Here is a 14,941-nt window from a genome sequence, read left to right on the forward strand (position 1 = left end):
AGCAGTTGTGCCAGCCTAGCCCAGGCTGATACAGACACTGGAGCCAGGCTTGGATCCCCCCTGTAGCACCAGGACTTGGGAGCAAGTTCCACCAGCGTAGACATCCCTGCAGCATGCTCTGAGGAGCCCCAGCTTGGCTGTTGCTCGTGTCTCCTTTCCTTGCTTTGCTTCCTGGAAAACTACTGCTAATGATTTGCAGTGCAAATAATGCATGAGGCTCGCTTCTGTCGTATCACAAGGAGTGATTTTGGAGCTGTGCTCTTCTTGTATTTTGCCTCTCGCTGACTTGCTGACAGTGAGAAGGAAAAATTCTTGGTTTTCTCTTTTTGGGAACTTCCAGAGGTTGCATTCCTCCCCTTTAATCTCAGCTAATTTCTTAGTCAGCGTGCTCAGGATCACATGGATTTCTGCCAGGTAAGTAGGGATTTTTGTGAGCTGTAGTCTGTTCAGTCAGCAATCATTTTAGCTGTAAAAGGCCATGGCTTAGCGTGGGGCTCAGATGACACACACGTTCAGCTTCCAGCTCCTTTATTTTTTAAATGGTTTTAGTTACTCTCTGCTGTTTTTTGCAACCTAACCATAGGGTTTAGATCTATTCTGTAAAACTAGTGCTAAACCAAACAAGGCAAACTTAAGAAAGGCTTAATTAAAATAACAGAAATCTCACACTCACTGAATCAATTGCTGGAGCTCTTTTTGCCTGTAAACAAAAAATTCAAATGGCTGTTTTCCCCCCCACCCACCAGTTTCATAAGTGGTTACTGAGCTTCTGCAGTTGCTACATTCCTTAAAAAGTTGTTATTTCTTTTTTGGTCACACACTAGGGGACTCCATTGTTTTCAGTGGTGCCTATTGAGTTAGGCCCATCGACAGCAGAACTCATTCTGGGTCATTAACTTTGGAGGCACAGTAGAATAATTTGGTGACTTTATTCTGTTTCTTAGCAGACACTTGTAATAAAGTCACGCACACACAAAACCAGAATAACCATCCTTCTCCCTTCCTGAAAACGCTGGGAGTCCTAAAGGACCTCTTAAAGATCTTTTAAAGGACCCGTTAAAAGTCCATTAGAATTCGTAAAGTTGTGTTTAGGCACATACTAAGCAGAAGTAGCAAAACAATGCTGCTGTCTTATGTTACTGATTCTAGTGCTGTGCTGTTCTAGTGTTGACAATTTAACAAGGTTCCCTGGCAAAACTGGCCTTGTTTAAGAGAAGATTCACACAAAGGGTTCATGATCTGGAGAATATACTGTAGTGTGAGAAAATGAAGAGGGCAGACAGTTAATCAGTGAAGGTAGGAACCAAGCCTGAAGTTACCTACAGAGGGAGAGAGTGCCAGGTATGTCATGTGTTTTCACCTCCCACACAAAGTCATAGTGTGAGGCCCAGTGCCTGAACTCAAGTCAAATTGAACCTATTTAAAATTCATGCTGAGAACCATGGAACAAACTGCTACTGAGGCAATTATCCATCATTTAAAGATTCCACTATGAGATTTGATGTCTTGTTAAAAGATGCACTCAAGATCCAGCAGTGTGTGGTTAAACTAGATGGAGATATCCCAGAGGAAATACAATGCACCAGGCACACTGGCATTCTTTCTGGGCTCAGCCTGTAAACTGTGTGGTCTTTGGAAGTTTCACTCTATTCCTGTGCTATGCTTGCTATTCACAAACTCGGTCACTTCACCCTCGAGGTCTGTTTTGTACTTAGAAATAGTTCTTATACAACATTTGGTCCTGACGTTGAGGGAACCTTGCACACCTTGTGGTCACACTTTGTGTGCAGTGAACATTTTCATCTCCATAGCTCCTAATCAGCCTTTTTTTGCCAGCACCAAAGTCACAGAAAAAGGCACATGATCAGGGTTAGCAGTGTGCTGATGTGATGGTGAAGAGGAAAGGAAAGGAATGGAGTGTTTGCCCAGAGTTGTAACAAGCTAAACTTCCTTTATCTGAAACCGTCAAATCTAGTCTGAATAGAATTTCATTCTGTCCATGGCTCTCTGCTCACTTTGGTTAGTCAGCAGTATTTACTGAGTTCCTGGCTGCACTCTGTGGATCTCTAATTGAGCACTGTTATTAAAATGCAGATGTCAGAATTCAGTGTGCATCTTTAGATACTCATTTCTGGAAGACTTCCTAACTCTGATCCTGCTTTTTCTGGTTTTGTAGTGCTGTTCATTTCACCGCCTGTGGCAGAGACTCCTGACTGACAACCAGACAGGAACAGAACTGGCTCAGAGGCAGTGTGATTAATGAATTACTCTCAGTTCCATGGGATGGTTTGGATCAGCATGCTAGAATGATTTCATGCCTTGACATATTCTTGATGGCAAGGATGGTCAGCAGAAAAATTGCTATAGGTCTGAAGAGTCAGCCCTAATTAGAGTTTTGATACTTCTCTAACACCAGAGTCTGACCATTGTACAAATATGTGCATGTTCCTGAGAAATTTTGTTTGGTGTTTTGTGCTGCTAAGTTGTATTTTGGTATGAGGGGACCTTGGTGGAGGCAACCTTTATCTCTGCATGTGGGCATTTCAGTCCATTCTGGGCTTTCGAGGCATTTTTCCAAGGGCAGTTTGATGCAACAGTAAAAACCAACAGCAAAACTGGATCAAAGGTTCATTAATCTCATTATTTTCTGTCCTACCCAAGAAAAAAAGATAAATTCATCCAGATAAGATTTAACTGCTGGATCTGCCTGCCATTGTGCTGCTGGCTCTCTGTGAAAGAAGCCTGTATCTGCTACCAGCTGCAAAGAGCAGAATCTGATAGTGAAAAGTGTGGAAAAAAAAGGTGTATAAAGTACAGAAAAAGGACTGCTGGAGACAGTTCAGAAGAAAAACAGAGGGAAGAGATCAGAGCTCTGGAAAACATGATTTATGAGAAAAAAACTTGAATAATGAGAGCTGTGTAACACTGGCGAGAGAAGACTGAGCGGAGACAGCCTACAAAAACATAAAAGGTTGCTATGGAGGACAAGAGAACAGACTCCTCTCCGTGTCCACGTTGGACAGGACAGTATGTAACAGACTATGTTGTGCTAAGGGGCTTTTAAATTAGACATAAAGAAAAGAATTCCTGAATCAAGTGAAAAGACTGTATCATTTGCTGGAAATGCTGGGGAATTGCTGGAGCCTGTGAAGTAGGTTGGTCAAACACCCTCTTAAGTTTGTGAGGCTGGATTATGCTGTAGGGACACAGGACAAAGTAAATCATGTTCTGAAGACTCTTTCAGCCCTGTTTTTCATGATTGCATAATGTGTTTGTCAGAGCAATGGGCTTCTCATGGTTACAGCAATCCTTTTGTATCTGTTTCTTCATGGCATATCCAAGTTCATGTAATCCCTGAGATACCTTGTTCACAGGGTTTGTGTGGAAAGTGCAGACCCAGTTTATGGAAGGCAGCATTGCTAAATAAAAATAGAGTGCTCTGCATACCTCCTAATCCATAGCAACTGCCCACTGTCATCACTGGGAGATTCACAGAGGCCTTCTAGCAGGAGCTAAATTTCTCATTGTTTATTCAGTGTTCATGTAGGACAGCACCATTCAGTGAGAGAATACTTTTCCTTTTTATAGCATTCTGTGGACTCTTTAATTTTTCTTCATCCTCATATCTCTACTTTTCTTCTTCCCTGTGCCTTCACCTCTTCACAGCAGGTTCCACAACAGTGTTGTTTTACCCTGTTCCACAGTCTGCTAAAGAACCCCACAGCAGAACAGGTGCTGGTGGGGATGCCTTGGTTATCCCCAGAATCTGACATTTGGAAGAGGTGGATGCAATCAGGATGTTCAGTCCTCCCAGCCGATGTCTGAAGCTGCCCCATTTTGGATAGATACCTGAACTAGTTACATTTAAGTCATAGAGTAGGTTTTTTTTCCTGTGCTACATGGCATATGGATATTTATTGCACCAAGAACTCATGTTTGACACTGTCCTTCAGCAGACTGTGCTTACTGGTGATACATTGAGTTGTATCTTTAACAAGCACTGCATCTGTCTGCTGCCCTAAAACTGCAGTCAGAGGAGAGTCTGCAAGAGGCCCACTCATTGGCACTGAGTGCAGAAAGGTAAATTCAATTTGAGTAGAATTAGTCCCAAGCATAGTTCTGGTAAAATAGAAAACGACATCGCAAATCACTTGATGTTAAATGTATTTCAAATCAAGCCATGAAGTAATGCCAAAATCCTGGCAGAAAGAAATGTCAAACAATGCAAACAGCAAATGAAAAGTTGCAGGGGTAGGCTGTTGCTCTTTTCAGCATATGTTGTGGAAACTGTTTGTTTGTCTTGAATTTTCTTTCTGGCAGTGTTAATTCTCAGCTGCAAAGAGGCCATTACTGTATTAGGTATCAAGTGTTAAACGATCAAGGAAATGGTGTAGGTGAAACATTTGCCTCTTATGTGGTAGCAATTTGAGTTTTCATTGTAAAGAATTATTCTGTGTAAGAGTACAGAGATGTTGCTGCAGGATGTGGGTTACTTGTTAGGTATGAGAGGTCTGCAGTGAGTCTGGGTGGAGGTTGTGTGTAAGAGGATGTCTCCTTTTTGGTAAGAGCATGGAGGAGCCAGTGCAGGTGTTTTAGGAGAATGTGTAATCTTCAGCAACCAAATGCATTTTTGCTGTAGCTTTTCATCCTTGATATATAAAGAACCAGAAAACAATGTGTGGAAGCTCTTGCAACAAGTAAGCTTGAAGCAAAGATAGCAGTGGAAAGGAGAGACTCATGAGGAGTCTCATAGGAAAGGAGCTTTGTTCACACTTCTTGGAGGACCAGCAGATGGAAAATAACCCATAGCTGGCAGTGATGTGCAGGTTTGCTGACTCCCCTCCATTGTACTCCCTGTGTGTGTTGGACATTCCTATCGCATGGCAAGTTCTTTGTAGACTCCAGTGCATTTGGATTCCTGTTAGGACTCATTTTCTGTCTCTTCTGCCTGTGAGGTGACTGGTTTCCAAATGTATGTGTCAGAATTACATCCACGAGACTGATGTGCATCCACATCCCACCAGACCTTCTCCTCCACCCAGCTTGCATTGAAAAGACCAGAATGCTTTCTACTTACCAGTTACCTCCATTGCTCAAAGTTTATTTTTCTGTGTAACCCCAGGGGATCTACAGTGATTCTTTGTGGCTCTTCTGACTCAGTGACACTTCAGGCTCCTAAAACTTTGAGCCCAACATCTTGATGGAAATATTTTTTGTTGTGTTATTTTTTTTTTCTTTCTAATGTATTTAGTGTACTGCTGAGCCAGGCAGACATAAAATTCCTTCTTGGAATATGTTTATATAAGACATATGCAAGGTGCCATATGGCAAAACCCCAGCTTCCATTCCCTGCACATCCTTGTGTTTCAAATGTTTGGGAGAGCCCATACCCCTGTGGAGTCTTTACATGGTCTGCTGGCTAGAACTTCCATGGAAAAGAGAGACTAAATGGGCTAAGTAAAATATAGGGGAGGGGAGATCTGGGAGTTTAAAAGTTCAGGGCTTAGTAAGTAAATGGGAAAGCAATAACCCACATGCAGTTCATGGTAGGCATGCTCTGGATATTCGGGAATTAAATGACTTAGAGGACAAAACAAAAGGAATAGATTTTCTCAGTCTATGCATGTATGAAAAGACCCTGATTCCCATTGGAGTCATGTAATCAATTATGAAAGCATCTTTGCAATGGGAACGATTCAAGTACCTCATCACAAAATGTGTGAACTTCTGTCTTGGAAGAGTCACTGGATTTCTTTCAGCCTGCAGGCTCTGTCTAATGGCAGGGTGCTGTGAAAACCCTGGTGGTGTCCTTTTAGAGCAGCAACAGAGACAAACCAAGGGGGCCAAGGCCACGTGAGAGTGTACATAACCTAAACAATGTATAGTTGTCTTAAAGCTTACACCAAAAGCACATTTATTTGGGAGGTGTGGATATCCTGTCTATCAGAAATACTGAGAATTAAACCTATTCCAAACATGGTCTTCTTAAAGAAAACAGAAAAAGTAACACATTGAATTTCATTACATTGAGCTTATATTCTCCAAGTGCCCATTAGGAGGGTTTGGGGATTTCCTTTTAATTAAAATAATGTTTGTTGAGCTTAATATTTTCCTAAAACATCTATTTTTAATGGTTTTTTCCCTGTTACTAAAATCCAAGTAGTGAGGAAGGATAACTGACCACAAAAAAGGCCAGATGTGCTGAGAACAATATTTTTCAAATTGCCTGGCAACAGGAAAAGGGTGATTCCAAGCAGAAGAGACTCTGTAACAATGAATGTAATGACAAGACCTGTGTTTCATCCAGTTATGAAAGGTTTTGTCCTGATTGTCACAAAAGAGGCCAATAGTCTGCTCTCACCTCTGCTTGGGGTGTACAATTTAAAGGTCTGAGATCCAAACAGAAGCCAAGAATGTCGAGTTTCAAACCTGCTTGTAGGGAAAGACTCCTTTTGCTAGCAGACAGTTTATTTCTGTATTTTTCTGAGAATCTATTCACTATTGCCTAAAATAGTTCTGTCCTTACACAACTAGAGTCTAACTCAGAACATCAGTTGAGGCTATGTAGTCACTGGAACTAAAGCTCATGGCGTGTGTTTTCCTGAATCTTGGCTGTACTTGCTAAGTTTAAAAAGTGTTGCACAGGTTTCAGATAGAAATCTAAACTTATTAACATTGCAGCTGGTTTAGCAGTGAAAGATGTAGTAGATGATTATGTGTTCTTTGCTGCCTTTAAAATACCATGATAATGTCAAATATGGGAGCCAAATCTATCCACATGCTCTAAAGTGAAAAGGTTACAGATCTGTAAACTACTGAACTGTTTTCAAATTGTGTTAAGCTGAACTGATACAAAATTAACCATGCTGCTTTACTCAATAGTGCCAACCGTACACATTTACTCTCCTAAAATACTGTATGTAGTCTGCAAAAATAAATTCCCCAGAACAGACATATAATGCAATCCAAATAACTAGTTTTAAAAATAAATTGAACATGAAATAACAAATATGGATGTAGCCAACACTTAGGGTCCAGAATTTACTAGAAAGACACACATGGCTTGTATTTATCTTTCATGAGTTTTCAAGATTGATACTCAACAAATTATTTCTCTATCTGGGTTGTTTTAGTTTACAAGGGTTTTCTTAGCCCTTCTGTCTTCACTCATACATCAATGTGAGAGTAAAGAAATAAGTATTTTTGTTGTTGGATTTTATTGCATGGTTCATAAAAATTTGAGGAAAGAGATCCTTCTTTTTTACTCTACTCTTATTCAGTGCTATTGGTTTTAATCCTGATCTTTCATAGGTTTTTGTCATCTGTATCTATTTGGAATCAGGCAGAGGATCTGCCACCCTTTTTGAAACACCAATGCAGGACAATTTTGGTCTTCACTTGACTCTCACTATATATTATGGTCTGCTTGGTGATAAAGAATATTTTGGTTTTCACTGTGTTTTTATTAAGGTAGTGTACAAGCATTATAAATAAATGAAGCCACGTCTCTACCAGCTGTATCAAACAGACCTTCAAATGTGAACAGGTTGTAACTGATGCAGAGATCCAGGGTGAACCTGGGGTGTGGTGTGAGCTGCTTTGTTCCTCTTTGACACAAGAACTCTTGAATGCAGCAATGAAAATTTAGTGCTATTCCTGTTAACCATTTCAGTGCTCAGGGAAGGGCAAACAGCAGCAAAAGAGACTCAGGAGTGCAAAACTTTCCTCTGTGAAGTAGTGAAAAGCCCAAATGTCTAGAGGTTTCTTGTGTATGAGATGGTGCAAATGACTTTGAAGAAACTGGCCAAGAAAAAATCTGAACATTCCTTCTTTTTGGATATCTAGGCCAAGATCTGGAAGTCCTTGTTTAGGATGTCTTGTTCTAAGTTCTAACTAAAAATACTCAAGTGTTACACTTGGGTAAAGTCTTCTAAGGCTGTAATGGCATCTTTGGCTAATCACTCCAGCTACTTTAAAATGCTTTTCCTTCTCTTAAATTGTGTCCATAGTAGAAAAATAGACTCACACTTACACCCTGATAATAGGGGTTCACTGAAACAAAGGAGGAGCCATGTTTTTCCCCAAGGCATAAAAAATCTGTCTCCACAGTCACACAGTTGGGCCTGCCTTGTAAGGGGTGTAAGAACTCTAGTATCTATTTACCATCCTTTGCTTTCTTTTCCTTTGCTGCTTTTCTGGCCCTAGGCTTGGGATCACAGAATTAAGACAATCTCTCCCACTCACCATAGAGAATGGCATGACAGGCATAAAAACTTTAGCAAAGTGTTGGTTTTGTTGTTACTATTGAAAGTGTCAGAAATGGCCTATTTCTGAATCACTTTGAAGATTCTGTGTTTTGAAGCACTCAGTTCGTTCATTAGCTTTTTCAATCAGCAGTGCAGTGCTGTGAATCTCTCTGGATGGGTTTAAATCACTGACTGTGTAGGAGTTGTGGCAGTCACTCATCCAGGGCTGTGGGTTATTCAGCATTTGTTATATGGAATGAGTGTGGGTACAGCACCTTCTCCCCCGTGGCTTCGCTGTGTTGGCAGCTTTTGAGTTAAAAATTTCCTCTCAGTGGAGGGATGGGATGGCCTCTTCCAGTGTGGATGATTTTCACTTGTTTGAGTAAATCTGGTACTGTTTGGTCTTTCACTCATCTCACGTGACTCGTCCAGCTGCCAGTAACAGCGTTCCATTTCTCAGTGTTGTCGTGGTAAATTTTGGACATCACATCCAAACAAAACCAAGAATGGCAATTTTTTTTTTTTTTTTTTAACAAGAAGTAATTAAAGAGAATGAACAGTAAGAAAAAAAAAGGCAAATGACCTAGTTTGGTCTTTGCCGCAAAACCCACAACTCTCTGGGGATATCTAGTATGTTAGGCAAATATTTCAAATCTGTCTCTATTTCGAATGTGAGTCATTTCAATTAGACATCTTTCAGTTATTTGTTCATTGGTCTTAATTAGGTAAACTCTAAAGCACTGCAACATGCATTTATTGTTGAATAATTACCCTTTTGGTAAGTTTTCTTGCTCTTATCTTCATATCCTTAATAGCTAATTTTGTCAGTAAGGGTGAAGCCTTCTTGAATAGTAAACAAAGTGTTCCCTAGGGAAGAAAGAGAGTTATTGCCCTTTAGTAGGGGTTGATCTCATTGTTGGACAGACAGGTTTACCTTTGTGTAAGGAAATGTTCTGTTTTGTTCTAGGAGAATTTACCCCTAAAAAGAAATGTAGGGCCGATCCTACAGGTCCTGACCTGTGTGAGCTGTCCTTCCTGAGGTGTAGCCTCATCACAGTCCATGGAAGCAATTCTCATGTGACTTTATCTGGCATAAATCAAGAAAAAAACTCCCCCAAAGTCAGTTTACCCCAGAACGAAAGAAGCAAGATACCAAAAATTGAACTAACTTGATTACTCATATGGAAGGAATTGCCTGATTGCAGCCTTTGCACACTACTGTATCAACTCCTTCAGTTCCCTTGTGAACACTTAAATGTGAAGATATAAATCAAAACTGCAGGACACAAAAAGACAAAAGTTACCTTGATGGATTCCACTTCCATGAGATCCTTCTGGAAACCATTCTGCTTTTATTAGATTTTACTCTCTGTAAATTAGGATTAGTTTTTTATATGGATTTATGGAATAGCTATGGTATAGTGCAAGCAGGGTGAACCCTCTGGTCGAAGGCAGGGGAGTGTGTGCTCTTTTCATCTGTTATTGGTAACTTACAGAATGTGGGTTAAAGGCCCCTCGATACCAGTGAAAGAAGAGATCTGGTTCCAGACATGGAAAGTGCTTAAATCTTACGTGTGCCAGCCAGTGATATTAATATTGTATAGAACAGCCAGTTGTCAAAGGGCCAGATTCTGTTCTCAGTTACAGTGGAGTAAAGTGGACTTTTTCCCTTTTTTTCAGAGGTAATGAATTCGCTTTCACATGTGTTTGGACACTTGAACACTTGGGTTGTCTGTGTTCGGACATAATCTCACAGTTCTTTTTTTAGTTGCTGTGGGGGAAAAAACCCCTGAGCTGCTGGTGCTGTTCCTTGTCCGTCCTTGTTCCAGCTCACATGTGGTGAGCACATTTCAGAGGCTTTGGTGCAAGTGCAACTGCACTCAGGGCACTGTTGGGCAAGAAATTTTTAGCTCTTACTAATGAATCTGTTAGGTACTCTATGAAGGCAAATGGATTAGCTGAAACAGAATTTCATGGGTTTAGCGTAAGTGTTCTGTTCTTTTGCAGGGAGCAAACGTGTTCTCTGATTTGACAGCTACAAGAGAAGATAATTATTTTTGACAGCACAAGGATAATGTTCATGTTATTCTAGGAAATCTCTGTCTCCTCACAAACAGGTATCAGTGTGTGCTACAGTTGGTATTGCTGAGCTTTGGAGGAAGCTTCAAGTTTCTATGTTTTGATAATAGGATAAAATTGGTAAGGTACATATTTAGAAAGCCCTAATGAATTTCAGACTTGTGTCATTTGGGGAATGAGAAAGTGTTTTATTACAAGTCCAGTCTAAATCTTAAACACTTAAAAAGGATCTACAGTATTTTGGAGGGAAGATACATCTTGACTGTATTCCAGGTAATACTGCTGTTGGAAAGAGAGGAACTGTGAATTGGGTATTGTAATATGATTGATTTACCATCTTCCCTTGGTAGTGTGGCCTTTAAAAACTTATTCATATTAAAAGTGTATTTAGATACTGTTTAAATGTGATTCATCTACCCCAATTAACAGTCAAAAGTCTTACTGTACAGTCCTGTTAAGGTAGGTAGTAACCCTAAAGTGAGTTAAATTATGATGGGATAAAGCCAGAATAGGAATGGAATAAAGCCCGATGGAGCTGCAGACTGCAGAGGATATAATGATGATTTATGTCGTGGTTACAAGCAGAGCAGAGCTGATGGTCAGAAAGATCACTATAAGCTGGAAGGCCTCCAAAGTGATCTTCTCAAACGCCTTGATCCAAACCCACCGAATACAACTGACTGTGCAGGCCAGAAGATGCTGCATTTGTGTTCAATGAGAGATAAATAACCAAGTTTACAGATCCTTTTTCCTTTGCAATTAATTTTGCTTCCTTGTGAAACCTTTCATTTCCACTGCCTTGTTGAAAATGCAAGAAATTTGGAAGAAAATCCAAAAAGAGTTTACGAAATACTTGTCAGTGGAGAGAGTTCGTAGTCAAAGCCTTATCTTTTTATTTTTTAACTTATATTTTAACAGTGAACGGTGGCTACAACCACTGCAGTTTGATCTCTGAGAAGAAGAACATGATGGACATGGAGATGACGAGTGGCTCGGTGTGCAGGCAAGGTCTGTTCCTGCACACGGGGAGCTCCCTGGTGCGGGACCACGCGCTGTCCCGGGAGAGGCTGCTGCACGTGGGCCTGGCGCACTCGGACCTCAGGTACCGCCCCAGCTTTCACCACCTCGTGCCCTTGGCTGCACCCCAGTGCCACCGTGTCACCAAATTGCTGCCTGGGAGGCAGGGATGATACCTCCTCCCCACCCAGTGTCCCCCACACGGTGATTGGGCATGCCGCTCACCTAGAGGAAGCCAGTGCCTCTTGTATTTCTACAGCATTTCCCTGAGTGAAGTATTTGCAGAGTTCCCATGCTGCCACGTCCTTGGTATCTGCTTTTAAGGCCGTAATGTGAAAATTTGGTCTCTGGTTTTGATATATACACTGTAGTTGGATATGCTATTAACAGAATCTCTATTTAAACATTTGCTATAAATTAATTACATGAAAACACAGAACTCCATTATTTTTCTGTTGTTGTTACAAATTTAACATTACCAGATTTTAAACAAGTACCCTAAACAGACATCCATTGTGAATAGAAACCTGCTACAAATTAAAATCTGTCCATCTGTTTTAATTATGCTGCTTTTTGGCAGTGGATGTAATAGGAATAATCTTGACCTTTTTGAAGAGCAGTAGAAAAGAAAAACCTCCATAAAGTTGCAGCCTTTATCTTAGGTACTTGGAATATTTGGCACTCTGTGGATGGACCTATGAGGCTGAAATTTCCATAGTCACAGCAAAGGGAAATATGGCCTACAGCTTGGTCTTGAAAATCCAACTGTTCCTGATTTTATTATGCATATTCATGCCTTGTTTCCCCTTTTCAGTTTACTGGTGGGGTAAGAACTTCAGTGTTTTCAGGAGAAGGAGGCACGGTAATGTGGCAAGAAAGCGGAAAGACTTATTTGCATGTTTGTTTGTTTGCTTGTTTGTTTGAAAAGGATAAATAATATCCATGCGACAACAAAACAGTCCATTGTTGCTGCAAGGATTCGAAGGTGTCTTTGCAGCTGGATGGAAATCTGCTCCCTCCTGGTTTCTTTATGGCTCAATGTGGGACTGGCAGTTATCAACCTTTTTTTTCATTCTGTCAGTAATGGCAATTATGAAACAAAGATAATTAGGGCAGGAGCAAACAAAAGGAGGAAGAGAATACTCTGCTTAGATCTTTTTGAACCTTTTTGTAAATTTTATAATGAGGAAATGACAGGTACCTTCATACCTGGCATCACAGTACCCACCCTCAGAAATCTGAACCCCTTCCAGCCCTCATTTGGAAGAGGATTCCCAGAACAGCATAAAGGATTGTCAGCTGCATAACATGAGAAAGCAGCAGGTGATAGGCCTGATTCCCTCCCCTCTGCTTTGTGGCATGGTCTAAAGCCTTGAGACTCTGGTGCCTCTAAGTTTGGAAATGTTTGAAGAGTATTCTGAAGGACATTGCAGGTTGTTTTGTGTCCCACTGGTCATGCTCTGCTTGTATGTCCACCTGGCTAACAGTGCGTTTGTCTTGATGGGATTTGCAAGATGAAGCCAATGCCCAGCTCTGCTCTGTGGTCCTCACAGACACAGTGTCTCCTTCTATCCCAGTGCTTTTCATCAGACACATGGCACAGAGCCAAAGCCTTGGCATTTAGGAGAAGGTGGACAGCATTTCAGACCATTTCTGTTCGTGGTGTTTCTGATGCTAAAGATTCTTGACAAGCAAGTAACAGAAAACATGGTCTTTCCCCGAAGATCTGAAAACAGGAGAATGTAACAGGTGGGAGTGATGCCCAGGAGAGGAGTGAAGTCAGTGGGAGCCAAGGGTGCTCTGTGCCTCCCCAGATTTCAGCTTTCATCAGAAAATCGATGAGAGAAGTAGGGCTGGAATTGTCAGATAGTGGAGCACATGGACATCAGGGCAAACTCTCTTTGGTTGTTCTGCCCAGCTCTAATGACCAGCACAGAAATACAGGGAGACAAATTCAAACAATATCTCTGGGTAGAACTTTGAACCGCTCTGCATTTCTAGGTTATGGAACATCCAAGGAAAAGCCAAACAAACCAGGGAGCACTTCCCCTGGCAATCAAAAATCTCCCTCAGGGTTTGGGGTTTTGATTGCCTTTGTCCTTTTTGAGCTTCAGTGCACTGAAACTTGTTATCCCCTTCAGCTTTTCCTTGAAATTTGTTTTCCCTTGGAAACAGTATTCTAGGGATGACTGCCTTAGTCCAAGAATCATGATCCCTCTTCTCCCTGGCCCCTTTTCCCCACTCAGTTAATAACTTCTAAGCTGTGCAGCATAATTGCTGCTACATTCTATCTGTGAATGCAATGTGTGTGGGACTGGAAAAGTCCCAATACCTTCCTCACCACAACTGCAGGCAACAAACAGCTAATGTTGGCCTTTTGTCAAATAATCCATTATCAGCCACGGCAAACCCGCCCACACTGCGCTCAGTGCTCGGCATGTAAAACCCAGGGAAGACATCAGAGCACTCGGATAGTGTTGCACGGGGTCCCTGGATGTGCAGCAGAACAATCCCCTCCAGCTTCTTAAAACTGTCAGTTATCACCGGGTGCACATTTCCAGTGGCAATTGAAGGCATGTATGTTTTGTAAATAATCCGGAGATTTCAGATACAGTCATCTTTTCCTCTGAGGGCAGTTGGGAGCTGCAGCGCTTCTGGCGTGGTGCTACTGGCCTCGTGCTCTGGCTCCAATTACCACGTAAGGGAGTCTCTTAGGAAACACTGCCTCAGTATCCTCTGAGAGGCTGCTGTTACTCTTCAAAGGCCTTACACTCAGCTTTCATGAGCTTAAGCAGCAATTCTGTTCCCTTAGACTGTCCATCCCTGGTGCATGGATGCTGTTTTGAAGAGTGGGTTTTGGGGTATGTTCTTCTGCTGACCCCACTCTCTTTCCAGGATTGCTTATCTGGAAGTCCCCAAAAGCTGCTGGGGCTGATCTGTGTCCACGGTGCTTGTTGCACTTCCCTGCTCTCCTTTGTCCCTCTCATCTTGCCTGTTTATTCATATACATTTATATTTGGCTACTGTCCAGAAACTGTGAAATCCTTACAGCCAGCACAGCCTGTGGGTACCAGGCCTGGTACCTGCTCCATGGCTTTAACAGCAAAATGCCAGGGGCAAGGAGTCAATGGGCATAAGGGGAACCACCCTGCAATTGCGTGTCAGACACCTCGTGTAGCTCCTGCACTGGTTTTGTTTCTGTGCCACTCTCCCCTTAAGCCCCCCAGGGCAGGGAGGAGTGAGCAGGGCTTTGCCTACAATAGTGATGGCAAAGTTCTGCCAGGAATACAGGAAATTTGTGTTAATGCAGCCTTGACATCAGGTACCCCAACACTCAAACATCAGGAAATTGAAGGAATGTCAGATTCTCCCAGCAGAGTTAACTAACATGGGATGTATAATGTATATAAATATACAGTGCTACAGAGAAAACTGCAGATCCTGGAGAGGACGTGGTTCTGATCTGCACCAGCAGCCTGTGCTTATCATTGTGTAGGCAGAGAAGGGATAAGACACATCTGTGGCAATGGGAAGCATGACTTTAGTGCCCTCATCTTATTTGCTTTTGAAACAAGGCATTCCAGCTTGCCTCGTTGTTC

The 14,941-nt window shown here is 41.7% G+C and overlaps 1 protein-coding gene across 6 annotated transcripts in view; it reads left to right on the forward strand.

The window, feature by feature from the left end:
• The window catches only part of GLIS1 (GLIS family zinc finger 1), a 177,986-nt gene that overhangs the window by 69,984 nt on the left and 93,061 nt on the right, over nt 1-14,941 (forward strand). For all 6 annotated transcript variants that reach the window (XM_063407056.1, XM_063407057.1, XM_063407059.1 and 3 more), the window contains one exon: nt 11,244-11,427. In XM_063407056.1, the coding sequence (XP_063263126.1) occupies nt 11,244-11,427 (184 nt within the window). The remainder of the gene's footprint in view (nt 1-11,243; nt 11,428-14,941) is intronic.

This window comes from Prinia subflava, chromosome 10, assembly GCF_021018805.1.
Source record: "Prinia subflava isolate CZ2003 ecotype Zambia chromosome 10, Cam_Psub_1.2, whole genome shotgun sequence".
Lineage (NCBI taxonomy): Eukaryota > Metazoa > Chordata > Aves > Passeriformes > Cisticolidae > Prinia > Prinia subflava.